The sequence below is a fragment of the Sorghum bicolor genome, chromosome 4 (genome assembly GCF_000003195.3).
Source record: "Sorghum bicolor cultivar BTx623 chromosome 4, Sorghum_bicolor_NCBIv3, whole genome shotgun sequence".
NCBI lineage: Eukaryota > Viridiplantae > Streptophyta > Magnoliopsida > Poales > Poaceae > Sorghum > Sorghum bicolor.
In genome coordinates, this window is record NC_012873.2 from 2,901,022 (window position 1) to 2,927,778 (window position 26,757).

Consider the following 26,757-nt stretch of genomic DNA (forward strand, 5'->3'; position numbering starts at 1 on the left):
CTATATTCTACTTCGCATCTATTCTTAATGACATGGATATTATAGTTCTTCTCTATATCCTCAAAATTTCAATTTTGATGAATCAGAGCGCGCGGAGACCAGCTGACATGCCTGCACGACCACGACTAGTACTCCATCGCAAGCGGCCGAAACCATACCGTGTGTTTGGTTGGGAGTTGGGTGGGTTGGGTTGGATCTAACCCAGTTTTTGGGGACGGAGCCAACCCGCCCAGTGTTTGGTTGCATTTCTGATTTTGGGGACGGAGCCAACCCATTTTAGTGTTTGGTTGAAGAATTGGGGACAGAGCGGCTCTGTTCAGTGTTTGGTTGAAGGAATTTAGTGTTTGGTGGGAGCCAACCCGGCTGGAGCGGCTCCGTCCGCCAGATTTTGACGGACGAGTCCAACCCGCATCTGAGAGGAATATTCCACCCTGGAGCCAACCCAACTCTCTCATCCTCCAACCAAACAGCCACAGGAATGGGTTCGCTCCGACCCGGCTCGCCCCGCTCTCCAACCAAACACACGGATACATACATCAGCTCATCAGCATGGAGATTGGAATGAAGAGGAGTAGGAGCACATCAGTTTGTTGGCTGTGCAGAGGCCACGTCAGCGCCCGGCTCCTGTCCTGAGGCTGTCGATCGGCTTCCTCCCCTCTCCACCGCCGGAACGTCCGGCGCCAAGCCCACGCCAATACGCCACCCAAAATTCTACCTCTACCAGTGGCCTCCTTTGCCCTCTGCTCTCGCTCCCTCGCCTCGCTGACCGTTACGCAGCGCACGGTACGCCCGCCATGCACGCCTCGGCCTCGGCAGCAGCCGGCGCTAGGTAGCTAGGCACCGCCGCACCGACCGATGCGGCCGGCGGGGCCGCCAACGAAGCCGGCCGCCGGCGCCGTGGCGGTCCAGGCCAGCAGCAGGCGTAGTAGCAGGAGGCCCGGCGCCGCCGTGCTGAGGATGCTGCGGGCGCCGGCGGTGGTGGCGCTGGCGGCGGCGCTCGCGGTGTCGTCGTCGCCGGGGCCAGGGCCAGGGCCGGCGTCGGAGCCGCTGTGCAACCTCCCGCCGACGCTGTCCGGCGAGGACGGCGGCGGGCGGCAGGGCGAGGCGAACAGGATCCGGCACCCCAAGTCGGACCGCGCGGCGCGGTGCACGTCCAAGTGCGTCAGCACCTGCGTCCTCGGCGGCTACGGCGCGCCGGGCGTCGCCGGGCCCTTCAACATCCGGAGGTAACGCATGGTGTGCTCCGATGACCCACCGTCGTCGGTCGCTCCGTTGTTTGCTCATCTTTTCTTGACGATGATTGATTGATTAAACGCGTACGACTGTACTGTCTGATCGATCGATCTCTTCTTTGACGATGAACTCAACTGCGACGTACTCCTAACTAATTCTCTCTCGTTTGCCGTTGGCATCGATCCATGGATGGATTCGTGCAGACCATTGGTGGTGTTCAAGGACACCTTCCGAAGCCGGCAGTACTGGTAAGTGGTAACAACACACGCACCAACTCAAATTGGCCCCTTTTTGAATCCATTATTGGCGAGTGAATTGTCTTGATTACTAGTGTCCAATACTGCATGTCTTTAATTTGTAATAGCTTGGTGGAGTGCTCGGACATCTGCAATCTACTCAAAGACGGCGAAGATGACCAGTGAAAGTATAGTGAACACAACAAGAAGGCAAGCTCTCTTGCATTCCATGGTGTGCGGACCTCAGTCCTCAGCTATGCCGGAAATGGAGACTCAGGCCGGCCGGGTCATGCTCAGCTTCGAATTGTCCAGCTCACGCAGCATGGACATGGCATGTGAGGCAGAGTTTTTGTTTCCCCTGTCTAAATTGAAAGGAGCTAGCTTAGCTAGTAGTACTAATTAAGTACTACTCTCCATCATCGGTCCATCCGGTCAAAAGAAAACTCACACATTTGACTTTGCATGGTCTTCCAAGCGTATATTTGATCACTACGTACTCTACTACTCCATGTTTAGGAGTAGTTTCTTGTAGAATGTGTTCTTAGTAGAAGCCTTCAATTTTAGGAGATAATGTAAGTATTTTCAATATAAATCCACATATGCTATTTTTTCCCTCCATGTTTCTAAACTAAACAAAATGTATATATGCTTGTAATTTTTCAGGTTTAGACCAATAATATATTTTTTTCAAATAGTTTTTATTTTTTATTTACTGGAGGAGTACTAAGCAGCTATGTAACATATGGAGATGCGAATGGGGTTGGCCTTGCAACGCACATGTAGACTGTTTTTAAGTGGTTATCATTACCATACTACAGCAATCAACATCCTCTTTTCTTTTTTCTAGATGAAGGATAGTTTATATTTAGCTTCATCTATCAATAACACCCTCTTTTTCTAGATAGATTTTTTTTCTCCATCACACAAAAGGTTTGCACATCTTTCTATTAAGTTAGAAGAAAATTTTTAATACAACATGTCTTAGCGGCACCCTAAGGGTCAGGAGAGTTGTATATGGACGCTCAGCTCCACCCTAATGTACTACAGTCTATGGTGTTACATTGGACACTAATCAGTGGCGTCGGTTAGGAGGCCTAAGCCCAGCAGCCAAGCAGCGGCGGCTGCAGGCACGCACATCGCCGCTCGGTGAAAACAACTCGCGAAGCGCTTGCATGTTGTCGGGGTCACCGCTGTAGATTCCGTCGTACGCCTCGATGGCCGATGCGGACGGAGATGACATCCGTTGGTTAGTCCCAAGCGCTTCAAGACATGGTGCTCACCTAGTTTGGACGCCAAAATATACGACATACTCCGCGCCGCTGTCCGCCTACTCCTACGAGGGATTATAGGCAGTGCATGTTCACCGTGGGCTGTACCATCTCCGAGTAGCTCCGGGGAGAGGCAACTGTCTCGCCTTATTTGTGACTTGCTCGGTGAAGTGCATGAGGTGTCTGCCGGTGGTGGTCATCTGAGGGGATGGAATGCGGTTGACGTTGTCCATGGCATTTATGATCATCACATCAAATAACTCCTTACTCATTATGGTGAATGGTCAAATGGAGTAGTGTCACTACAATACCAAGATGCCACCATCATCTTCTCAAGTGATGAAGAACAGGAAATGAGAAACTTGAGAGGTGTGTTGTCTGAGTATTTTTTTTTTGAAAGGACCAAGATGTTGTAAAGGTAGGGTGAATCTACAATGCTTGATGTGAAATCAGTATTTTTCTTCCTTCGTTTTAAATTACGGGCATTAACCTAGTTATATATATATATATATATAAGTCATAATGATCTTGCAATTTGCAACGGAAAGAATAGTTTTCTAAAAATGGACCCTCCGTTTTTTTAGAGAAATTGAAAACAACCAGAAGCCACGTTCGTTTGAGTTTATTAGCCGAATCTATCTGCCATTCAACAGTGTTTTTTCTCTATAATAAATCAATAAACCATACTTTCTGTCACGCCTTTTCGGCTAAATGAATATTTCGTAAAGGGTGTTTCTTGAGTAGACTCACGATGTCCCTACACAGGAGTAAGAAAAAACAAGTAGCAAAAGAGTCCAGTGTGCTTTGAATCATGGAGGAACATGTTTGCTCTGGCCGGAGAGAAGTTCAGACTAGCGCAACATTTTAGCAGTGTACGTGACCTGTGAATATACCCAAAGCCCAATCCAAATGCCGCATTGTGGCTTCCATGACAAAGGCCCAACACATCTTCTTTATTGGTACAAAGCCCATCTAAACCTTAGCCTTTCGGTTTCATGTCACAGGTCTACAAATAGGAATTTTTTGTTGTAAAAAAAATAGTTGTAAAAAATAACAAATCTGTTTTATTGGTGAGGATCCACGAACGAAGGCCATCCATAAAAAATGTAATCCATCCGTGCTAAACTAAATCAATTTCTAATGTTGTCCTAGACCAAGCTAATTTTAATTAAACCGACTTCATAAAATAGCATCAATATTTATATAACACAAATCAATACTACAAGGTGATGCAAATATATTGATGCCATCATAGATGTTTTGATTCTTAGAATGGCTCTAAAAATCAAATTTTTTTGGGATGTTCTTATACATTTCTTGGACAAATAAATTTTCATTATGATTTGGCTGGGGTGCGCCAAGCCTAACCAGCAGTGCAACGGCTAGGCAACGCTTGAGAGACCCAATGGCAAGCCATTGCGGTGGTTCCTCCCCCCACAAAAAATTAATTTAACATCAAAGTGAACACATGGTCCACATATCAGATATTAAACTGATAAGAACAGATACTACACTTGATCTTAGCCAAAAGGCCGAGAAAGGTATGAGTTGCATCATTGCCGTGGGTCTCATTTTCTACCCTTCTTGTGCCTCAACTCGCTCAAAGCTGTCGAGGTGGGACTAAATTGAAGATTAAGCATGGCTTAGCGCAGCGCAAATGCATTGCTCTTGCTTGCGTGTTTGGTTTATTGAGCAGTTTGGGCCCGTAATTGACCATCCCAACGTGTAAGGTCACGGCCCAAGTCCCATTACTGGGCCTTTACTCAGTGGATCCCATAATTAATTGGCCTAGTTTCCAGTAGCCGCTGGCGTTGGAGAAAGAGGAGACTGGAGCATTGTCAAGTTGTGGCACCAGGTCAGGTCGCAAACCAATAGTGGACCAAGAGCAAATTTGACATGGAATGGATGCAAGCAACGCGCGTCGGCCGGCGGCGAGGCAACGATGCTGTGGCAGCCGAGATCGACGGCGGCGTGTTCTTCATGCACGTACAGCAGTAGCACCACCGAGGCCTTGTTTAGTTCACCCAAAAACTAAATTTTTTTAAAATTTTCTGTCAGATCAAATCTTGCGACACTTGCATGAAGCATTAAATATAAATGAAAATAAAAACTAATTACACAACTTATCTATAAATCGCGAGACGAATCTTTTAAACCTAATTACTTTATAATTGAACAATGTTTGTCAAATAAAAACGTTTGTCAAATAAAAATAAAAGTGCTATATTGTCAAAATCAAAAAAATTTGGATCTAACAAGGTCGCATTATTGCAGCACAGCAGCACACGAGAGGCTGACGGACGGCCACCGGGGACTAGCGGCGTGCAGTTTTGGTTTTCGATCTTTCTACACTTTCACGCCTTGTTTAGTTCCAAAAAATTTTGCAAAATTTTTCAGATTTTCCGTCACATCGAATCTTTAGACACATGCATGAAGTATTAAATATAGATAAAAATAAAAACTAATTACACAGTTTGGTCGAAATTGACGAGACGAATCTTTTGAGACTAGTTACTCCATGATTGGACAATATTTGTCAAATACAAACGAAAAAACTACTGTGTTTTCACTTCACTGTGTTTTGATCGGGAAGTATATCTACTTTTGTTGTTTTTTTTGGGTCCTGCAATGCTTATCTTTGATGAGAGGATATGATGAGGTGTGCAGTGTGCCGGTATCTATAACTCTCAACGAGAGGGATGGCCATTGATGAGAAATTTAAGGTCTTGTTGGGTAGTGCAAATCAATCAATTTATCGATTAATAAGATTGTTAATCAATTTGGTATTATTTAACAATTAATAAGAACGTTTTTTTTAATCAACTCTCTACCTTCTACCCTGTTGTTATTACGCTGTGTAGAAGCGGGAATTTTGTTCCATTGTCTAAAAGATACTACCATGTTATTATTCATTTTTTTTTAAAAAAAACTCCACCACCAAGTTTAAGGAATTTAATTGTTACCTAAATTACTAGTATTCAGAAATCTTATAGAGTTAGTATTTGGTGAAGTGTGCCGGCCAACAAACGTTCATATACTGACCCTTTTTTTTTTTTGGAACGACCCTGTTTTGAGTTTTTTTGACTGAAAAGACTGTAGGGAAGATCCTCACGGTGGCTCAAACTTTTATAAAATATTAACAAAAGGGGATTTACTGAATGCATCTAGCCACGCACAAAAGGAAGACCACGGGTCTCTCCTTTAAATCTAAGAGACTGAAGATTACATTGATTTTTGAAAATTTGCAAGTCAAATACTAGAACTGGGGTTCTTGCCGTGGAAGATCTTTTTATTCCTCACCTTCCAGATTTCCCATGAAGCTATCATTACCATCTCGATGAAGAACGGCAGGCCTGAATTAGCTCTTGCTTGTGCCAGACCAGGGAGTAAGCCAAGCTGTTCATCCCACTGTACGTTCATGGCTTGCCAGCATCTTCTAGCAAAGGTGCAGGAGAAGAATAAGTGTTCCAGGTCTTCTAGTAAACCATGAGAACAAATGACGCATAGATCATCATCTTGGATGTTACAGTGTCATCTTCTGAGCATGTCTTTATTATTCAGTCTATCTACTAATACCAGCCAGGGAAAGAATTTTATTCTGGGGGTGCACTTGGCCTCCCAGATCCATCTGAAGGCTGGGTGAATGCCAGCTTGTACAGTCGTCGAGAGGAATAGTTGCCATTGTCCCAGATGTAGTTCCAAACATCATCCTCTGATTCAGGTATTGGTAAGCTGTTCAAGTGTTCCTGAAGATGTTCTAATTCAGTGAAGGCCTCGGAGACAACGGCAGGTGAAAGAGGTCTTCAAGATCTTCAGTGTTCATCCCATCCTTGACTGAAATCCTAGTATCCATGGAGAAGGAGAGTAGCCTCAGGTACTGAAGAGATAGCAGGTGGTGTGTCCAGGGATCATCCCAGAATAGGACAGTGGATCCATCCCCAATGGTACAACGAGCTATCCCTCGGAAAAGATTGCTTTATTAGTCTGATGATGTCTTTCCACAGAAAGATCCAACCTCTCTAGTTGCATGTAGAACCTTGTCTTGATAATATTTCCACCATATGAGTTATACCCAGGGAATGTCTCTTTTGTTGTAGAACTTGTCAAGATGCTTGAGAAGAAGCAGTGCATCTTTTTGGAGACCGAGATTGAGTATGCTAGTTCACCCCCAAAACCAAAAACTTTTCAAGATTCCCTGTCACATCTAATCTTACGGCACGTGCATGAAGTATTAAATATAGATGAAAATAAAAACTAATTGCACAGTTTGCCTGTAAATCGCGAGACGAATCTTTTAAGCCTAGTTACTTTATAATTAGACAATGTTTGTCAAATAAAAATGAAAGTGCTACAGTGTCAAAATTCAAAAACTTTTTGGATCTAAACAAGGCCTAATCCCACCTTTATCTTTAGGGGTAGTAACTACTGGCCAGGCCACGAGGTTACCTCCTCTTTGCTGATTTGAATTGCCTGGCCAAAGGCACTGTTTTCTAGCCCGATCGATGTTATCAATTACTCCTTTGGGAAGCTTAATCACACACGATGCATATAGGTGGTGATCAGTGTGATGCGGACTTGATCATCTCCAAAACGTCCTGAATACGACAGCAAGGAGAGCAGGCTGAAAGTCTACGTTCAACTCGATCCATCACTGGTGTGAGATCCTCGAAGCGAGGTTTTGTGGTTCCCATTGGAAGGCCCAGGTATGTGGAAGGGAGGGAGCCAATTTGTTTTTGAGTTGTTCCCAGTAAAGAACCACGGTAAAGATTTGCAAATATCCTCCAATCCTGAGAGCCTGTCATCTTTAGTGTCCACATATTTGTCAGGGTTTGATATGATGGATGGGTGCTCGTGGGATAGATAGAAGGATGTACTAGCTTGCTTGCTTGTCGAGTGCGAAGAATCGTCAGAACGAAGGTCAGCATGACATCTAGTTTTGTCATGCTACCTTAATTATTTTTCCTTTGCGTCTATATATATATTCCCCCCATCCTTTTCTGGCATGCTACCTTATTTTTTCTTTGCGTCTGTCGATTTTTTTTTTCCATTTAAGATCATTGACGAAACGTCTTCATCATGTAAAGGTCCCCTACTAGGCTACTACCTACTACCTAGAGCACTATAAATTGTACCTCACAGAGATGGTATAATCCCAAGCTCACGGACAACTAATTTGATACTGCTAGTGAAGCAAGTCAATATACTCCTGGGAACCCCTCATAGAAATTAATATAAGATATGATTTTCATATGGCTGATGGGGAAGGAGAATGGAGCTACTCCAAGAATTCTAGGCGTCCAGTGATTATTCTATCCCTTTTCCTATGATACAGCTATATTTTATGAAACATGCATTTCTCATGTTGCATATGCACCAAGTTTGTAAGCAATTAATGATATATATGTTGGTATTGTTAGTTTTAACCATTATATCATTGCTTAAAGCATATATAAAATTAGTCTTTTTCTTAAAGCATATAGAACATTAGTTAACTCCATGTTTCATTTGTGATTGTTGCTATCCCTTTGATACTATCAAATCATATTAATCTGGTGTGATTCTTGATGCCAGTTAAGTACCATCCATTGGCCTTATCTAATAACTTACTGCAAATATCAATTTGGTTTTAGTGTTCTTCTTACAAGGATGGGAGGCCCATATATCACCTAATGATTTCTTCTTCTTTTTGGATTTTATTAGGAAATATATTTTCGTGAGACCAAGCCAGTGGTTGAGAATGCCATAAAAGAAGTGTACACAACTCTTCTCCCCAAAACTATGATCATTGGCGACCTAGCATGCGCTGCGGGGCCAAACACATTGCTCTTCATGTCCAGTGTTATAAGCACCATTGTTGAACACTGTAAATCTAGTAGGGATGATTCCGTGGAACTTCAATTCTTCTTGAATGACCTTCCCGGCAACGACTTTAACGAACTATTTCGGTTAATTGAGAAGTTCAGAAGGCCAAATATAACGGGTGAAAGGGCACATCTACCACCTTTTTATTATATTCAAGGGTTACCAGAATCCTATTATAACAGGCTTTTTCCCCGTGAAAGTGTCCACATATTCCACTCTTCATACGGTCTTCATTGGCGCTCCCAGGTATTTAGATCACTAATTAAATTGGCTATTTATCAATGCTAAGAAAGAGTTTTTCCTACGGGTACTCCAGTTACTTATGAGAAAGTAAGATCTCAAAGAAATCACAACCCTTGATTTATTTGGTAGACATAATAATTATGTAATTTAAATAATTAGCATACAAAAAAAGAGAAAACTATCTAACTCGAGCCAGCAATTTACCTCCTTACATATCTCTCTAGCATAGAAGGCAAGTAGAAACGAAGTACCTATTGTACCCCCTTAATCTTTAGTTTTGTGATATATAGTTTGAGATTTACATACTGATATCATAGGTTTTACAGATTTAAATTTGAAATACTTCCTATTATAATTCTATATTTGAGTTTTCATTTAAGCTATTTAGACTCAAATCCCCCCACCTGCTCCCAAAAAAGAAAAAAACGGGAAAAATCATCTATGCATGGTTCAAAAATTAGTATTTTGTCATATGTGGTCAAGTGAAATCCAAGTTTCCTTAATAAATGGCCATCTCAAAACTAGGTTTTATTTTGAAAATAAATTTAAACCATTGGAAACAAGCCCAAATTTTATCACACGTGTTTATTAATTCCAAAATAGAGCCTAATTTTTAGCACGTGTTTGTTAAGAAAAATCGAGTTTTACTCAAGCATGTATGCTAAAAAATTATATGACAAAATACTTTGTGAAGAGGAAGTGAGCCTAGCTCAACATACTGGTTGAGTGGGAGGTGTGGTCATGCACCCAACCACCCAAGTTCTAAGTCCTCTCTTAGACTGAATTTGGGTGCCTAAACCACCTAGTTCCTCCTAAGTTGGATCTTGTTTTTTTAAGTACTTCCCGAACCATGAATTTGGATAGTTTTTTGGACTCCTAAGAAACATTTTTAGGCCAAACAAGTTAACCACAAACTCAAAACAGCTATAGAATGATTTATATATAAAAAATTTTCTTTTATTGAGTTAAAATTATATTACAAGTGCACGACTTTACCATAAGTCTTTTTCTCCATAAGAATGATATAGAAAGTAGCTCAATCATGAGAAGCCACATTATTGTATGTTTTGTTTATTCGGGGCATACAAGGTATACTTTTGTAATTACCACACAGAGTGAATTCGAAAATAATGTCACGTTCAATCAACTAAAAATTACATGTTCAAACAATCATGTATGGGACCTTACATCTATTAATAGATCTAATTATGTATGTGGTCGATCATTTTCAACCACATTTGTCTACTTCCTAACATAAAAATATATAAATATATATTTACAACATTTAAATCAACGGTTCAAAGTTACTTGGGAATATTATAGCAACCCCCTTAATTATGTACATATCTTCCATAGAGTATCAATCTTTTTGTTGTTCTCTTTATATGTCTAATATAATATGTTCTCAAATGATATCTATGTAGGAACTTGAGGGACTAGAGTCGTGGAGAAAAACTTATCTAAATGAAGACAACATTTACATTACAAAGACCACAACACCTTTTGTGGTGAAACAATTCCAGAAGCTGTTCTATAAGGACTTCTCCCTCTTCCTAAAGTTGCGTCACGAAGAACTTGTGCATGGAGGGCAAATGGTTCTTATATTTAATGGGAGAAAGGATGAGGATGTATACAATGGTGATCTTAATAAACTTTTTGCATTGGTTGCAATAGCATTAAAGTCTCTTGTTTTGAAGGTAGTTGTATATGTAAATTACTGCATTGTTGTATTTTTACTTATTTTCATTTCACGTTGTGAAGGAAGACATGAAGTTAAAAAATTCTGATCATAACAGGGCCTTGTGGACAAGGAAAAGCTACAATCTTTCAATCTACCAGTCTACGGGCCATCAGTTGGAGAAGTGAAAGAACTAGTCATGCAAAGCCATTTATTTAACATGAATCTAATCAAACAATTTGAGACGAACTGGGATCCTTTTGATGATTCAGAAGGTGATGATGTTGAAGATAATGCCTGCAGTAGCATGAACATTGCTAAGTTTATAAGACCTGCACTAAAGTCTTTAATTGTTCGCCATTTCGGAGAAACCATAATTGACGCATGGTTTACCGAGTTCAAGAGCCTTGTTGCTGAGCACCTTGAAAAGGAGAAGACCAAGTTCACCATCATCGTCATGTCCTTGAAGAAAGAATAATATAGATCGATGTGGGTGTTGTTTCTCAAATTTCTTTTACTCAAATACCAAAGAATTATATAATATATAGACATGTGTGTAGCTACTCCTATATGTGTATCTCAAGATTCAGGGTGTATATGAGCCAATGAAGTGTATGTACATGCAATATATACTATAGACCATTTGGGATAGTATGTATGCCATATATGAAAGTATACACAGAGTATATTGTTATATTTATTTATATACTATAATAATGGTATTAATATATATAGTATTACTAGTATCTAGGTACTCCCTCAACCCCAAATTATAAGTCATTCTATTTTTTTAGAATCATCTTAAGTTTGACCAAAATTATAGAGAGAATTGTAAAGATTTATGATATTAAAAAAAATCTAATAATGTTTATATGGTGTCATAAATATTTCTATTTTATTATATAAATTTAGCTAAACTTGAGATAATTTGACCCTCCAATAAAGTTAGAGTAACTTATAATTTAGGACAGAGGGAGCAGTAAATAATATTCCAACACCCTCATAGTTAGACTACCAGTCACAGCCCTCAGGTTCAGGCTCCAGGCCTGGCCTAAATTTTTTCGGTGAGCGCCAAGCAACCTGGCTTCGGAGCGGTATTGCCACTCCCTACACTACACCCATGCATGTTTTTTTTCGACTCAATTGATTCCAATCTGCTCAGATCTTGTCCGCTCGGCATATGCTTCGTCCCTAACCTCAGCGGCACCGCCCCACACCCTACCGGTTGAAGAGTCAAGATGACGAACTAAGGGTTGAATAGTCATTTCTAAAATTTATCGTGCCGGCTAATCGAAACAAATGCGAAATTAAAACTATCGGTTTAGCCAAGACTACACCCCTCTATCTAAGTTTTCTAGCACCTTGTAAAATATCCTAAACAAGCAAACAAGGTGCTACCTTAGCAAGAGCTCACCTAACAAATTTTAGGAGCAATGTCACACAAACCTATGCTACTAGTACTTTGTAACCGGGGAGCTCCTATACAACTAGTGAGCAAAAACACAAGGCTCCTTACTCACTAGCAATGTTCAATAACAAGGCAACCAATGCAAAATTAGAGAGTGCAACTTACTTAGCTACACAAACTAAGCAATGTGACTAACAAGATTACACAAACTAAATTAGCCATGTAAGGGAACTACTTCTAGCTACACAAGCAAGAAGGTAACTATCAAGCTACACAAGCAAGACTAGTTGCAAGAGCAACTACACAAGCATAAGTATATAGAATGTAAATATAAGCTTGTGTAAGGCGAATGCAAACCACCGAGAAGAGTAGACAATGTTGACATGGTGTTTTTTTACCAAGGTTCACTTGGTTGCCACCAAGTTACGTCCTTGTTGTGGCGATACACCCACTTGATGAATCACGAGCTAATTGGCAATCCAAAGCCAAATCCTCAGCGGGTGCCGCACATCCACTCTCAAGATGGGGATGGAATGCAGTGGTGGTGTTGAATATCACAGCCGCGAGGCGAGGGCTAGTGCCATGGTGAGGTGGGGCAGGACGAGTCAAGTGTAATTGAGGAGGGCCAGAGTAGCAAAGTCTTGTCTCGTCTATGACATGTAGTAAGGCAAGGACAACAATGGCGGCCAAGTGGTGTAGCAAAGTCATAGGAAGCTAGGTCTGCACATCCTTCCTAAGTTCTCTTGCACATCCTGGCCTCCACGCGCTACCCTATTGTGGGTGGATGAATGCGGCGTAGCGTGATGTCGTTGCACCAGTGTGGTGGGCCGTGAGCACATGCAATGTTGTGGGAGGAGGGGATGGATCGGGATGGCATAGTAATACAAGTTTAGAGAGCTGAGTATTTATTTTGAAAGTACTAGGGCTAGGATAAGAACTACATCTGAGCATTTTGCGGGAACGGGTTTGGACCGGACCAAGAAAAGGCCTAGTTATTTTAGGCAAAAAAATCCCGTCCATTACCGTCCCATTGGGCAAGTCGGGCCTAGTATTTTCGGGTTAGGCTCAGGCCAGGCCCAGCTTGGGCAAGCCGCCCACGTGTTTACACTATAAAATAGTATTTTAGGCTGGGTTCGGGCCAAGAAAATTTTTTCTAAGCAGCAAGATTTGTACCCAGGCCCTGTCCAGTAAGGTTCATGGGCGGTCCAAAACCCATCAAGCTCAGGCCAGGCCCGTGGGCCGAACTCAATTTGCTCATGTATAATAAGAACTAGGACAAGTTTAGAGGTCGCAATTTGAAAATAGGAGGACTTAGATGAGATCTCAGGAGAAGTTTAGAGAGTTGAATGTGCAATTTGAAAGTACCGAAACCTAAATGAGAACTTGGAATAAATGAGAACTCTTTTAAAAATGTTAGATCAACTCCATTACCATGTTAATTATGTATCCCTCCGCCCCAAAATGAGTCTCCATCTCACATTTAGTGGAGTCAACAAATGTTAACTTTGACTAGGTACTATGAAAATGTATGATGTAATTACCTAATGATGTTTATTTGAAATCATAAATATTAGTATTTTTTTATACATATTGAGTCAAAGTTAAGACTGTTTAACTTCTTAAAACGAGGCATTGGGACTTATTTTGGGGCTAAGGAAATATTCATTAAAAGAAACTCCACCGCTATGTTTACAGGAATTAACAGCTAGGCCTTGTTTAGTTCCTTCCCGAAATTTTTTCGGGACACTGTAACACTTTCGTTTGTTTATGGTAATTATTGTCTAATTATGGACTAACTAGGCTTAAAAGATTCGTCTCGTAAATTTCAAGCAAACTGTGTAATTAGTTTTTATTTTTGTTTATATTTAATACTTCATGTATGTATCTAAAGATTCGATGTGACGGAAAATATTGAAAAGTTTTTGAATTTTGGGTGGAAGTAAACAAGGCCCTAGTATTCAGAATCTTCATAGCTTTATTCGATGAGAGGAGAGGTGTGCCGGCCAACAATGGTTCATATACTGAGACGTTTCATCTTTATTGACCAAATATTTGAGGGTTTGATTGATGCATGGGATACAACGAATAGATTTTTTTTTTTGAACAGGATACAGTGAATTGATTTTTTTTGAACAGGATACAGTGAATTGATGGCTACGAAGGTGGGGGTTGGATAAGGTTCTGCACTGTTGCTTGTCAATTAAGCATAAAAACGTCAGAACGAAGGTAAGCATGGCATCTATTAATTTCTTTTTCAGATAAGATCATTTGACAAAAGGGCTTCAGCATCATGTAATGATCCTTAGAGTAGTATAAATTGGACCTGGTAGAGATGATACTGGGACAACTAATTCGACAATGCTACTGAAGCAAGATAGGGCGTGCATATAATCCCAAGCTCCTCATAGAAATGAATACAGATTTTCATATGACTGAAGGGGAAGGAGAATGGAGCTACTCCAAAAATTCTAGGCGTCAAGTGATTATTCTATCCCAACCCTTTTCCTAGGATACAACTATGTTTCATGTTGCTTGCACCAAGTTTATAAGTAATGATACGTTGGTACTGGCTATAGATATTTTTAACCATTGCAAACAATAGTTTATTGTCATCTACGGACTTGAAACATATATAAAAGTAGTCATTTTTTAAAGCATATAGAACATTAGTTAAGTCCATGTCTTTGTTTGCAATTGTTCTATCCTTCTTATATTGTCAAATTATACTGATCTGGTATGATTATCTATGCCAATTAAGTACCACCCATTAACCTTATTCAATAACTTACTGCAAATAGTATCAAGTTGGTTTCGTTGTTCTTCTTACAATTAGGAGACCTACATATCACCCTATGATTTTTTCTTCTTTTGTGGTTTTTATTAGGAAATTTTTTTTCTTGAGACGAGGCCAATGATTGAGAATGCCATAAAAGAAGTGTACACAACTCTTCTCCCCAAAACTATGATCATTGCTGACCTAGGATGCTCTTCAGGGCCAAACACAATGCTCTTCATATCTAGTGTCATAAACATCATTGTTGAAAAATGTAAATCTACTGGAGATGATTGCATGGAACTTCAATTCTTCTTGAATGACCTTCCCGGTAATGACTTTAATGAACTATTTCGGTCAATTGAGAAGTTCAAAAGGCCAAATACAACAGGTGAAAGGGAACATCTACCACCTTTATATTATATTATGGGGTTACCAGAATCCTATTACAAAAGGCTTTTTCCTCGTGAAAGTGTCCATCTATTCCACTCTTCATACTGCCTTCACTGGCGCTCCCAGGTATTTGGAACATTGATTAAATTAGTTATTTATCAATTTTAACAAGGATTTTGCTATGATACTCCAGTTATCTCCGAGAAGGTAAGAGCTCAAATATATCATGTTGATTTTTTTTTTGGTACAAGGAATAATTATATAATTAAAACAATTAGCATAAAGAGGGGGAGGGGGAGGGGGAGGAAAACTAGCCAACGATTTATTTGCTTACTGTACATGTTTCTCTTTCCGCGGAAGGCAAGAAACAACACCGTATTGATCTATCAGGTAATCTTTATTTTTGTTAACAATACATTTTACAAAAAAAAAATACATCTAAATGCATTTTCTAAACAAGCGTGTCTTATCCCATCCTTTCCATAGATGCTTAAAATCCAGTATGACCAATTTTATTTATATCTGGCATCGTAGCTTTTACAGATTTACAATTGAAATTCTAACTACAATTCTATTTTTGAGTTTTTGTTTAAGCTATTTACCACCAAATCTCCTGCCCTCCCCCCCCCCCAAAAAAAAAAGAACTAGGAAAAATCATCTAAACGCATGGTTCAAAAATTAGCAACAAGCTCAAAATTAGATTTTATTTTTGAAACTAAATATAAAGCATTAGAAACAAGCTCAAAATTTGTAATACGTGTCTAGTAATTTCAAAGTAGAGCCTAATTTCCACCATGTGTTTTGTTAAGAAAAAACAAATTTTACTCGAGCATGTATGCTAAAAAGTTAAATGGCAAAATACTTCTTGAACCATGAATTTGGATGTCTTTCTGGACTTGTAAGAAACATTGTTGAGGCCAAACAAGTTAACCATAAACTAAAATAGGTATAGAATGACTTATAAAAAGTCTTATTTTTTTTTGTTAAGATAAAATTGTATTACAAGTGTAAGTCTTTTTCCAGAAGAAATTTTTTTGGAAGTCGTTCAATCACGAGAAGACATTGTATATTTTGTTTATTTAGTGCATACAAGGTATAGTTTTGTAATTACTATACAAAATAGAGTTTAAAAATAAAAAGTTTATTATAATGTCACGTTCAGTCTACTAAAAATTACATGTTCAAACAATCAAGTATGGAACCTTACATCAATAGATCTAATTATGTATATGATCGGTTGTTATCTGTCACATTAGAGCTAATATATTCAAATACAAGATATTTTGCCTACTATTTTGTCTACTTCCTAAAATTACATATTTATTCTACTACCTCTGTGGAGGTAATAATAGTAATCAACATTTTGGTCAACGCACTTGGGAGTACCATAGGAACCCCCTTAGTTATTTACACATCTTCCATAATGTATCTATCTTCTTGCAGTTCTCTTAACATGTCTATCATAATGTTCTGAAATGATATCTATGTAGGAACCTGAGGGACTAGAGGCATGGAGAAAAACTTATCTAAATAAAAACAACATTTACATTACGAAGACCACAACACCTTTTGTGGTCAAACAATTCCAAAAGTTGTTCTACAAGGACTTCTCCCTCTTCCTACAGCTGCGTCATGAAGAACTTGTGCATGGAGGGCAAATGGTCCTTATATTTCTTGGGAGGAAGAATGAGGATGTATATAATGGTGATCTCAATCAACTTTTTGCATTGGTTGCAAGATCGTTACAGTCTCTTGTTTTGAAGGTACTTGTATATTTGTAAATTATTGTTGTATTTTTACTTGTTTTCACTTTGTGGAGTCATGAATTTAAATGAATTCTGATCATGATAGGGCATTGTGGAGAAGGAAAAGCTAGAATCTTTCAATCTACCAATCTATGGGCCGTCGGTTGGAGAAGTGAAGGAACTAGTCATGCAAAGTCATTTATTCAACATGGATCTAATTAAACAATTTGAGATGAACTGGGACCCTTTTGATGATTTAGAAGGTGATGATGTTGAGGATAATACCCGCAGTAGCATGAATATTGCTAAGTTCATCATGTCCGTACTAAAATATTTAATTGTTCACCATTTTGGAGAAACCATACTCGATGCATGGTTTGCCGAGTTCAAGTGCCTCGTTGGTGAGCACCTTGAAAAGGAGAAGACCAAGTTCACCGTCATCGCCATGTCCTTGAAGAAAGAATAATATAGATCTATATGTGTGTTGTTTCTCAATTCTTTTACTCAAATGCCAAAGAATATTATGTATGTTTGTATTTGTGCATGTGTCTCTCTGTGTCTGTACATGCATGCATACATGTCTACTCCTACTTTGTGTAGTCACTCCAATGTGTATATCTTATGATAGGTCGTATATGGCCAATGAAGTATATTTGTATAAAGTATATGATCATACTAGACCATTTGGGACAGTATATATATATTATATATATAAGTATACATAGAGTATATGATTATACTTAATATGATAGTATTATATGTAGACCTTGTCCTCTCAGCGTATATATGTTGCGTCCCCAATCCCGCCGGCACAGCTCCCCTGGCCCCACCCCTTCAGCATCGTGCCGCTTCGCATTTGTTTTTGGGCCTTGTTTACTTCCAAAAAAAATTGCAAAATAAGAATATTAGCACTTTCGTTTGTATTTGACAAATATTGTCCAATCATAGACTAGCTAGACTCAAAAGATTCATCTCGCGAATTACATGTAAACTATACAATTAGTTATTATTTTTATCTATATTTAATACTTCATATATGTGTCGCAAGATTCGATGTGACGAAAAATTTTAAACTTTTTCTAAATTTTTTTAGAAACTAAACAAGGCCTTGACCTCCTCAACGAAGACACCTGACAGACAGCCGTCAAACGCGGTCGGGTGTGTTGGCCAAGCAGACTTGCACATGCTCGACAGGCCGGGGTCTGGGAGTGGGAGGCGTAGCGCCTAGGTGCGGGACTACCACGTCACATCGAATCTTACAACATAAATATTTTACAAAATATAGAATCTTACGACACATGCATTAAGCATTAAATATAAATAAAAAAGTAACTAATTACACAGTTTGCATGAAATTTGCGAGGCGAATCTTTTGGACCTAGTTAGTCTATAATTGGATAATATTTGTCAAATACAAATGAAAATGTTACTGTTCACATTTTATAAAAAAAATTTGCAAGTAAACAAGACCTTGGCCACACACGTCGTCGAACGCCAAGCAGCACGTACTGTGTCATCGCCTCGATCGAGGAATTGGGACTTCACCTAGGCGATGTGTGTCCGGCTCAAGTCCACCATGAAGGCCTAAAGTAAGCATACAGTATATAGGTCTCATTTTCATGTTCCATTATTCCATATCAACAAGTCAAGGTTCGTTGTATCAGATTGGTTTCAATATTAGGTGTGCACGATCACCTATAAGGCAGTCACCCAAAATTTTGATGCATGCATGCAACTAAACATGATCTCGTCTTGTACTGGGCCAAACAACAAAGAGAACCAAACACGACCACCTACGGCCTGGCCCTGTTCGGTTCTAATGGATTTCACCAGAAATTATTCCATTTAATCAATGCTTATATAAATTTGCAAAGTAATCCCGGTAGGATTCATTTCAGGCAATGATTTCTTACCGAACAAACGAGAGCTCAACCTGACTTCTTTGATCCTGAACAACCTGGCCATTCAGGACCGAGCTCAGCTTGGTTTGCAATTGCAACCAATCACGCCCTATATGCTCCCTCCCTAATCCCGCCGGCACATCTCCCCACCCCTCAGGCCCGAGGCTTGATTTGCCATAGATTATTAATCTCAATGATTAGATGTTTCGTGTACACGCAGAAAAACCAAAGAATGTGCGAACAACCAGCTCAAAAAAGCTAAGTAATGGCTGACAAAACTGTTCTTTATTGTCTCACTCTACCAATGTCATATTAGCTAGGCCAAGACCCAATGCAAGACCTTCCACTGAAACTGATAATCTGCAGGTAAACAACACGGACATCTATATATATATCCGAATAGTTCATTGCTATCTACCTCCATAAATAGTAAGTCGACTTCTCTTTCTCTCTGGCATAACTGGACATTTTCAAAACAATAACCGAAAGAGTTCCATAGTTGGACGTTTGAGCAAAAGGTTCAGATTGCTTTGCATCATGGAGGAACGTGTTTGCTTTGCTCTCGCTGGAGAGACAAGTTCAGAGTAGTGAACTTTCAACATTTTAGCAGCGTATGTGACCTCTAAATAAAAAATATACTCAAAGGCTCAATCCCTAATGCACCTTAGCCTTTTGGTTTCCATTGTCACAAGCCTAACAAGTGAGGATCCAGGCACGAAGCATTTGTCCTTCAATTAAATCCATCTGTCCTAAATCGAATCAGTTTCTAAATTTGTCCTAGGTCAAACTATTTTAAATTTGAATCAACTTTACAAAGAGCATAAATGTTTGTAGATGACACACTATCCTATAAAATTGGTTAAATTCAGGATAGATGTCAATTTATTTGGGGGATGGTTAGGCTTGAGCCTTGCTTATTTTAGGCTCAAAACAAGAGAAATTTTCATTTTCATTTGGTTGGGGTGCACCAAGCTCTGCCAATAGTGCAACAGCTGAGCAACGCTTGAGGAACTTAGTGGCAAGCCACTATTATAGTCTCTCCCCACAAAAAATAAATTTAATATCAAAATAGACACATGGTCCGTATATCAGATATTAAACTGATAAGAACAGATACTACACTTGATCTTAGCCAAAAGGCCGAGAAAGGTATGAATTGCACTAAACCCGGAGGTCTCAGTTTTATACCCTTTTCTCCGTCTCTGCTCGCTCAAAGCTGCCCAGGTGGGACTAAACTGAAGGTTAAGCACGGCTTAGTGCAGCGCAAATAATGCGGTGCGTTGGTTGATTGGGCCATTTGGGCTCGTAATTTACCATCCGAACGTGTCTGTTGCCACCGCAATTACTAGTTGGGCCCAAATTTAGGCCCACGCGGAGAACAAACTGTACTATGCGTCTCCCTCGACGGCCCAAGTGAGGCCTCGGGCCTCCAACACACCAGATTTTGTGTGGGTCCCACCTGCCGTGGACACCAACCACAGCACGAATCTCACAGCCTCGTGTCGTCTCCTTTCCTTCCCACCTCCAGCCACCGCCGCAAGGAAGAACCCCTTCTCATGGCGGCGGCGACGGCTTCGACGGCCGGGGAGGGAGGAGTAGGAGGAGACAACAGCGCGGGTGCCCTGTTGCGCATCTTCGTGGGCGGGCTTGCGGAGAGCGTGGGCGCGGCCGACCTAGAGGCCCTGTTCGCCTCCGCCGGGCGCGTTGCCGGCGTCGAGTTCGTGCGCACAAACGGACGCAGCTTCGCCTACGTCGACTTCCACTGCCCCAACGATAAGGCCCTCGCCAAGCTCTTCTCCACCGTACTCACCCCCCCTCCCCAGTACCCTCTTACCTTTCTATATTTCGGCTGCTCCTATGTTCAGATGAATGCACATTTTCTTTAGCAAAAAATTAGACATGTTCAGCAGAGAATAGATAGTCGGAGTTTTTGGTGTCTGCTACCTGTTTGTTGCTCTGAGGCTGTCTGAGGCTTATGACATTTTGTGTGCAGTACAATGGGTGCAAATGGAAAGGAGGGAAGCTTAGGCTGGAGAAGGCCAAAGAGCACTACCTCACTCGCCTTAAACGAGAATGGGAGGAGGATGCGGCTGCAGCAGCGTCAAAGGAAGCTGCGCTGAAAGATAATGCAGAGAACCAGAAGCCGAAACTAGAAAAGGCTGCCTTGGAGGGCATGAAGATTAACATCTACTTCCCAAAGCTGAGGAAGGTGAGCAGTTGTTTGTGTCGTATGCTAGGTTTGATCCACTGTGTCAGTTATTTAGTCAGTACCCAAGGTGAGCAGTATGGCTTGATATTCGAATTGCTCACTTGCACTAAGTTTTCTATGTCGCATTTGATTGTTGAGTAGTGCTTCTAGTTATACACTCTTCCAAGAAGTGGAAAAACACAGATGTTAGATTACACAGACAGTCTTGTTTGCAATTTCATATTAACACCAGGTTATCGTACCTGTATCGTTTTGTAGGGTGTGAATTGATTCTATAGCACTGCTCTTTTCCTTCTTCAAATGAGTGAAAATATAGGCAGGTCTAAAAAGGTGAAAATAGTAACAAAAAGCATTAGTTGCCGAAATCTAAAGAAATGTTATGATTGCATTGTGCAATACATAGGTCAAGATGGAGGCCTGGAGGGCATGCATTTTCTATTTAAATGGTTGGTTATTTAGTATGCCAAAACGAATTAGGCTTGATTTCTCTTTAATCAGTTATGTGCTTTTACAGATGAAAGCTTTGCCACTGAAAGGCACAGGAAAGCATAAATACAGTTTCCGACATATTGAAGTTCCTTCTTATCCAATTCATTTTTGTGACTGTGAGGAGCACTGTGGACCTCCTGAGGCAGCTAATGATGAATATGCTTCTGTTCTTAATGCTGCTGCATATGAGAAGGAACGTAACATTATGAATTCTGTGATGAACAAGCTTTTTGAGAAGGAAAATGAACATCTTGATTCATGTGAAGTGGGGAAATTTGATGGTCATACTGATACCATTGAACCCTCCAATGCTGTGAGTGACATGCAAATTGAAGAAACGGGAGAGGGTCCAAAGGAGGATTTGGATAACCTGCCAATGGAAGAGACAGAAGAGTCTTCAGACGAAGATTTGGATGATGACCTTGTGATTAACATTGCTCCCCGCAAGTCCAATAAATCAGCAGTTGGAGCGAACATGGAAAAGCAGGAAGTGAATAAGGTAAGCATATTATAAGTACTTATTGAGCAATTTGCACATGGTTTCCAAATCTATGAGCAATTATATGCATATAATCATGATCGTCATAATTTCATTTATATGCAGGACTCACAGTTACAAAAGCGTCCAAGGATTGAAGAGCCTTCCTTGCCGAAAAAGAGGCAGAAATCTGAAGCCTCATCTGAACCTATAAAAAGGAATGGAGAACATGTTTCAGACACTAGAACCACAGGCAAGACTTTGCCTCTAAAATCAGAAGCCAGCCAAAATGAACAAAAAACTCTGGGTTTGAAAGGAAAAGGAACATATGAGTTCTCTTCAGCACTCCCCAAAGATAAAAGCTTCACAGGTTCTCAAGGCATTATGGCTCTAGCAAGTTCTTCTACCAAAAATGAAAGTGCACAAAATATTGGTTCTACTGAACCTAGAAAAGGTTATTCATGGACTCAGAAATCAGCCTGGAGAGATCTTGTAGGTGGCATGGGGAGCACATCTTTCAGCATATCACAGGTGTTGCCGAACAACAATCCAGCACCAGCATTACATTTAAATGTTACTGAAAGTGAGAGATCTTCAAAATCCTTGGAAGCTACAACACAGCTCTCATCTGAGCAGAGGTTGCCGAGTTCCATGGGAATGCTGTCTACTGGTACTACAGATGAGTCAACAGACCATGCCATTGGTGGTGAACCTAAGGAGAGCAATAAGCCACAAAAAGTTCGGGTGGTCCCAAAGATCACCATTAGTGAAGTCTGCCCTTTCATGAGAAACACAGAGTCACAAAAGCAATGGTCAAAGGCAAAGAAAGTTATAACTGGGTTCACGAAGAAGAGAAACGAGAGCAGTGCCGGAAAGGGGAAGCCATCGAATAAGCAATAAAACTGTTGTTTTCTGGGCTGTAACTCATAGATCAACATTTCAATACTATCAGAATCATGATCGTAGCTGTTGTATTAAGATGACTATTACATACCAATGGCGTTTCTTTTTGTATAAGAGCAATCAAAATGTCTTATTTCTGCGTGTTGTGTACACTTTATTGCAACACGATGGACCCCTAGACTCGAGGATTATTATTTTTTTGTGATATGATCGATATAATTCTGCTAAATGCAGTGTCCTAGGCACCACCGCATTGGTTCCGTGTTAGGGTTTGGGTTTTTTCGGTACAGCTTATAAGCTGTTTATGACTAAAATAAGCTGAAACTTGAGCCCAAACGACATATTGAGTCAAAAATAAGAAAAAAAAAGGCCAGAATAAGCTGAAATTAGAAGCTAAACGATGTACTTCTTTTCAGGCCGTGCTCCCGCAGTCCTATTAAACAGGGTCGAAGGGCTGCTTTGTAAAGGTAGTTACACTGGGCGATAATTTCTCGCGGGATCATGCTGGGGACCGTTAAAACTACCATCTCTCTCTCAACCACAAGCTGAGTAGATGAAATGCGGTGTACATTTCTGACCTCTAGTTATGGACGTGATCTCTCGGCCTCCCATTCATTCATCCCATGATACTGCAGTTTAATTCCGATTAAATTCTAGATCTGCATTTCAAAGAGGTAATCATTCTATTTTTCACCATGAATAAAGAGATTATTAAGTAATTATATATATTATTCGTACTAAAGTCTTTGTTCTAATTGGGTTTCAATCTTTGGAGCAGGAGATGGCGACGGACAGTGCCGATTCCCAGAGGCTCTTGCTTGGGCGTCAAACTCAGGTTCTAATGATGTGCATCTTTGTGTAAATTCTTTGATCGCAATCATGTCATCATCGTGTTGGCCCCATTGCTTGCATTATCACTGAGTGCCTGATAAGCGATTAATACAATTTCAATATTGCATCATTAGTCATATATATTTTTCTGAACCTGAATATTACAGGAGATCATAGATCTGAATAATGAATTGTTTTTTCTTGGGACCTTTTTTTCTTTCTTGGCATAACTGGCCTTATATATGCCCTTATGGGCTATGACCTTATAAAAAATTGACTCATGTAAAATTTCACCAAGTTCTCCAAAGGAATTATAATCAAACCGCAAAATTTAAGTGAGCCCTAATCATATACATTAGCCGTACCGGTGCCAACCTGTGCATTCATCATGGAGTTCCATTTGAATAAGTCATTTTTTTATATCTCCACACTTATTGACTAGATTTATCTCCATTGGTTTTCCTATAGAACAGGCTGATGGAGCAGATGAGTTCGAGGACAACAATCTTGCTGCACCAGAACCTTTATCCCACAATACTGGAGCAAGTTTCCAAAGGAATCCAAGATCTACAAATTCGGGTGTATTCGGAAGCCTGAAGATTGTGCTGCTGAAATCTAAGCTCAATTTGCTTATACCATGTGGATTCTTGGCAATCCTGATGGATTATCTTAGCCAAAATAAGGTTATTTTCATACACAATTCTTCTTTTTCTATTACTTGTACTACTTCGGTACTTGTACTTTTGCTTTTCTTGCCTGTGGTCTTTTACTGATTTTGTTACTTTGTTTATCTGAAGGCCTGGGTATTTCCTCTGAGCCTGTTGGGTATCATTCCTTTGGCTGAGCGACTGGGTTTTGCAACCGAGTAATCTGTTCTCATAATTTTCCCTCATACTTGGTGTAATCTTCTTGGTTAAGTTTGACTATTACTTCTTGATGCAGGCAGCTAGGACTCTTCACTGGCCGAACAGGTCTCATTCAGTTCCTCTTCTTTTGAAGAATTCTGAACTGAATTGCATTGCATTTGCAAACTTTGGCTGACTGTGACCACTTCTCATCGCAGCTGGGGGCCTCCTAAATGCTACATTTGGCAATGCCACCGAGCTGGTCATATCAATTCATGCACTCCGGAGCGGAAAGCTACGGGTGGTTCAGCAATCTCTGCTCGGATCAATCCTGTCAAACACGCTGCTGGTTCTTGGATGTGCGTTCTTTGGTGGGGGACTCACCTGCGGTAAATCCGAGCAGATTTTCAGAAAGGTGCCCGTCGTCCTTATCAGTTGGCAGGTTTACATGGTACAGATAGATACTGATCCGTTGTTGCATTGACAGGAAGATGCAGTGCTGAACTCTGGGCTGCTCTTGATGGCTGTGATGGGGCTGGTCTCTCCTGCTATGCTGTACTATACTCACACCGAGGTTAACTTGGGCAAGTCAGCACTGGCATTGTCAAGGTTCAGCAGCTGCATAATGCTTTTTGCTTATGCCGCTTTCATTTTCTTCGAGCTGTCGAACAGTCGCCGCCGAGACGAATCTAGTGAGGCAAGAAGGATGAGTTCATTATCTTAAATTCACTGTTTTATTGTTATTGATCCCTTTGCAAGTTTCTGAGGTGCTTGTCTGCATTTGTACCGCCAGGGAGGAGGTGGGGATCAAGGGGACGACGATTGCGAATACGCGTTTCCTGAAATTTCCAAGTGGGAAGCCATTGCTTGGCTTGCAATTTTTACTGCTTGGATCTCAGTTTTCTCTGACTTTTTAGTTGAAGCAATCGAGGTATTATATCTCACTGATCTGATGGATGGTTTCTTTTTTCCACTTATTTTGTTGGTCACAATTTTAGCAGACACATTTGCATAATGCTGCAGCTGCGTAATGCTGTTTGCTTATGGCTGACACTGCAATCTGTTTGCAGGGGGCTTCCAAGGCTTGGAAAATACCAGTTGCGTTCATCAGTACTGTTTTGCTTCCGATTGTAGGGAATGCTGCAGAACATGCTAGTGCTGTTATGTTTGCAATGAAAGACAAATTAGTAAGCAGTAGCTTGACATTGTTAATAACTTTAATGACTTTTTTTACTGTAATTTGTGAGACTCTTTTATAGGACCTTTCCCTTGGAGTCGCCATCGGGTCTTCGACGCAGATATCCATGTTTGTGGTGGGTTGTTCAACTATGTGCTGCTTACTACCATTCATCTAAATCATTTAGAAGTAGATAGGGCTGTGCTTCACCTGTCATTGTTTAGCTATTAGTTCTCAAGTGCTGCTAATAAAGGACCTAATCATCTTGAATTTTTAGATACCATTTAGTGTAGTGGCAGGATGGATGATGGGCCAGCCAATGGACTTGAATTTCCATCTGTTTGAAACCGCCAGCCTCTTGATAACCGTACTGGTTGTAGCACTTCTGTTGCAGGTACTGAAATAATACAAACACAGTTGAGGAACACAGTGCTCCACTCTTGCAAGATTTGTTTGTTTCAATTTTCTTTTGCTAACATTATAGGATGGGACTTCGAATTGTTTCAAAGGGCTGATGCTAATTCTCTGCTACCTGATAGTAGCTGCCAGTTTTTATGTATATGCTGATCCAAATATTGATGGTAGCTTTCTCTCCTATCTAAATTGATATTTCTGCAACACATAAGCTATGCACTTATATCTTTTTCTTAAATCTCTAATTAAAAGGCCATATCTGAAGTGAGAAAGATCAACAACACGATGAATTTTGTATAATGTCCATTGGAAATTCTGTGTTGCAGGTGTTTAGCCTCTGCAAACTAGTACCTTGATGATGGGACTACACTTCCAGTTTTCTGAAGATACCTCTTCGAAGAGGACAGGGGGCTCCTGCGGTTCACTTAAGAAGAAAATAATTAACTGACCACCTCAGTGTTCCTCACATGAAGAGGTCATTCAAGCACACCCACTGTTGTCGATATGCAGAAGATTATACAGGAAGTTCTACATAAATCTCCAGTTTGTGTAGGCAACAGTTTTGTTCTTATGGTACACGCAGAACTTGTAGAAATCAGAATCAATATTTTTTCTTTATGAACAGCTGTCGTGATTTGCAGGCAGTAATAAATTTAGTGACACATGAAACA

At 40.4% G+C, this 26,757-nt stretch overlaps 5 protein-coding genes across 6 annotated transcripts; all 5 read left to right on the top strand.

Moving 5' to 3' along the window:
- LOC8069948 lies at positions 541–2,163 on the top strand. Its single transcript, XM_002451470.2, has 3 exons — positions 541–1,226; positions 1,437–1,481; positions 1,598–2,163. Exons 1-3 carry the CDS (start codon positions 856–858, stop codon positions 1,653–1,655), a joined length of 474 nt encoding a protein of 157 aa, XP_002451515.1. The 5' UTR covers positions 541–855; the 3' UTR covers positions 1,656–2,163.
- On the top strand, positions 7,873–11,220 carry LOC8062818 (benzoate O-methyltransferase). Its single transcript, XM_021458197.1, has 4 exons — positions 7,873–8,037; positions 8,438–8,845; positions 10,267–10,539; positions 10,639–11,220. The coding sequence occupies exons 1-4, from the start codon at positions 7,987–7,989 to the stop codon at positions 10,996–10,998; spliced, it is 1,092 nt and encodes a 363-aa protein (XP_021313872.1). The 5' UTR covers positions 7,873–7,986; the 3' UTR covers positions 10,999–11,220.
- LOC110434364 (benzoate O-methyltransferase-like) lies at positions 14,254–17,531 on the top strand. Its single transcript, XM_021458245.1, has 4 exons — positions 14,254–14,407; positions 14,813–15,220; positions 16,585–16,857; positions 16,946–17,531. The coding sequence occupies exons 1-4, from the start codon at positions 14,339–14,341 to the stop codon at positions 17,303–17,305; spliced, it is 1,110 nt and encodes a 369-aa protein (XP_021313920.1). The 5' UTR covers positions 14,254–14,338; the 3' UTR covers positions 17,306–17,531.
- On the top strand, positions 20,222–22,969 carry LOC8062819. The gene is made up of 4 exons (XM_002451472.2): positions 20,222–20,542; positions 20,734–20,949; positions 21,464–21,937; positions 22,043–22,969. The coding sequence occupies exons 1-4, from the start codon at positions 20,297–20,299 to the stop codon at positions 22,814–22,816; spliced, it is 1,710 nt and encodes a 569-aa protein (XP_002451517.1). The 5' UTR covers positions 20,222–20,296; the 3' UTR covers positions 22,817–22,969.
- LOC8062820 (putative vacuolar cation/proton exchanger 4) lies at positions 23,091–26,755 on the top strand. 2 transcript variants are annotated; one of them, XM_002451473.2, is made up of 13 exons: positions 23,091–23,493; positions 23,598–23,654; positions 24,124–24,333; positions 24,448–24,515; positions 24,593–24,621; positions 24,714–24,910; positions 24,983–25,192; positions 25,289–25,426; positions 25,566–25,682; positions 25,755–25,808; positions 25,950–26,066; positions 26,157–26,253; positions 26,413–26,755. In XM_002451473.2, exons 2-13 carry the CDS (start codon positions 23,601–23,603, stop codon positions 26,418–26,420), a joined length of 1,299 nt encoding a protein of 432 aa, XP_002451518.2. In that variant the 5' UTR covers positions 23,091–23,493; positions 23,598–23,600; the 3' UTR covers positions 26,421–26,755. The 2 variants fall into 2 exon arrangements, with proteins under 2 accessions (XP_002451518.2, XP_021315334.1); XM_021459659.1 differs by lacking the exons at positions 25,950–26,066; positions 26,157–26,253.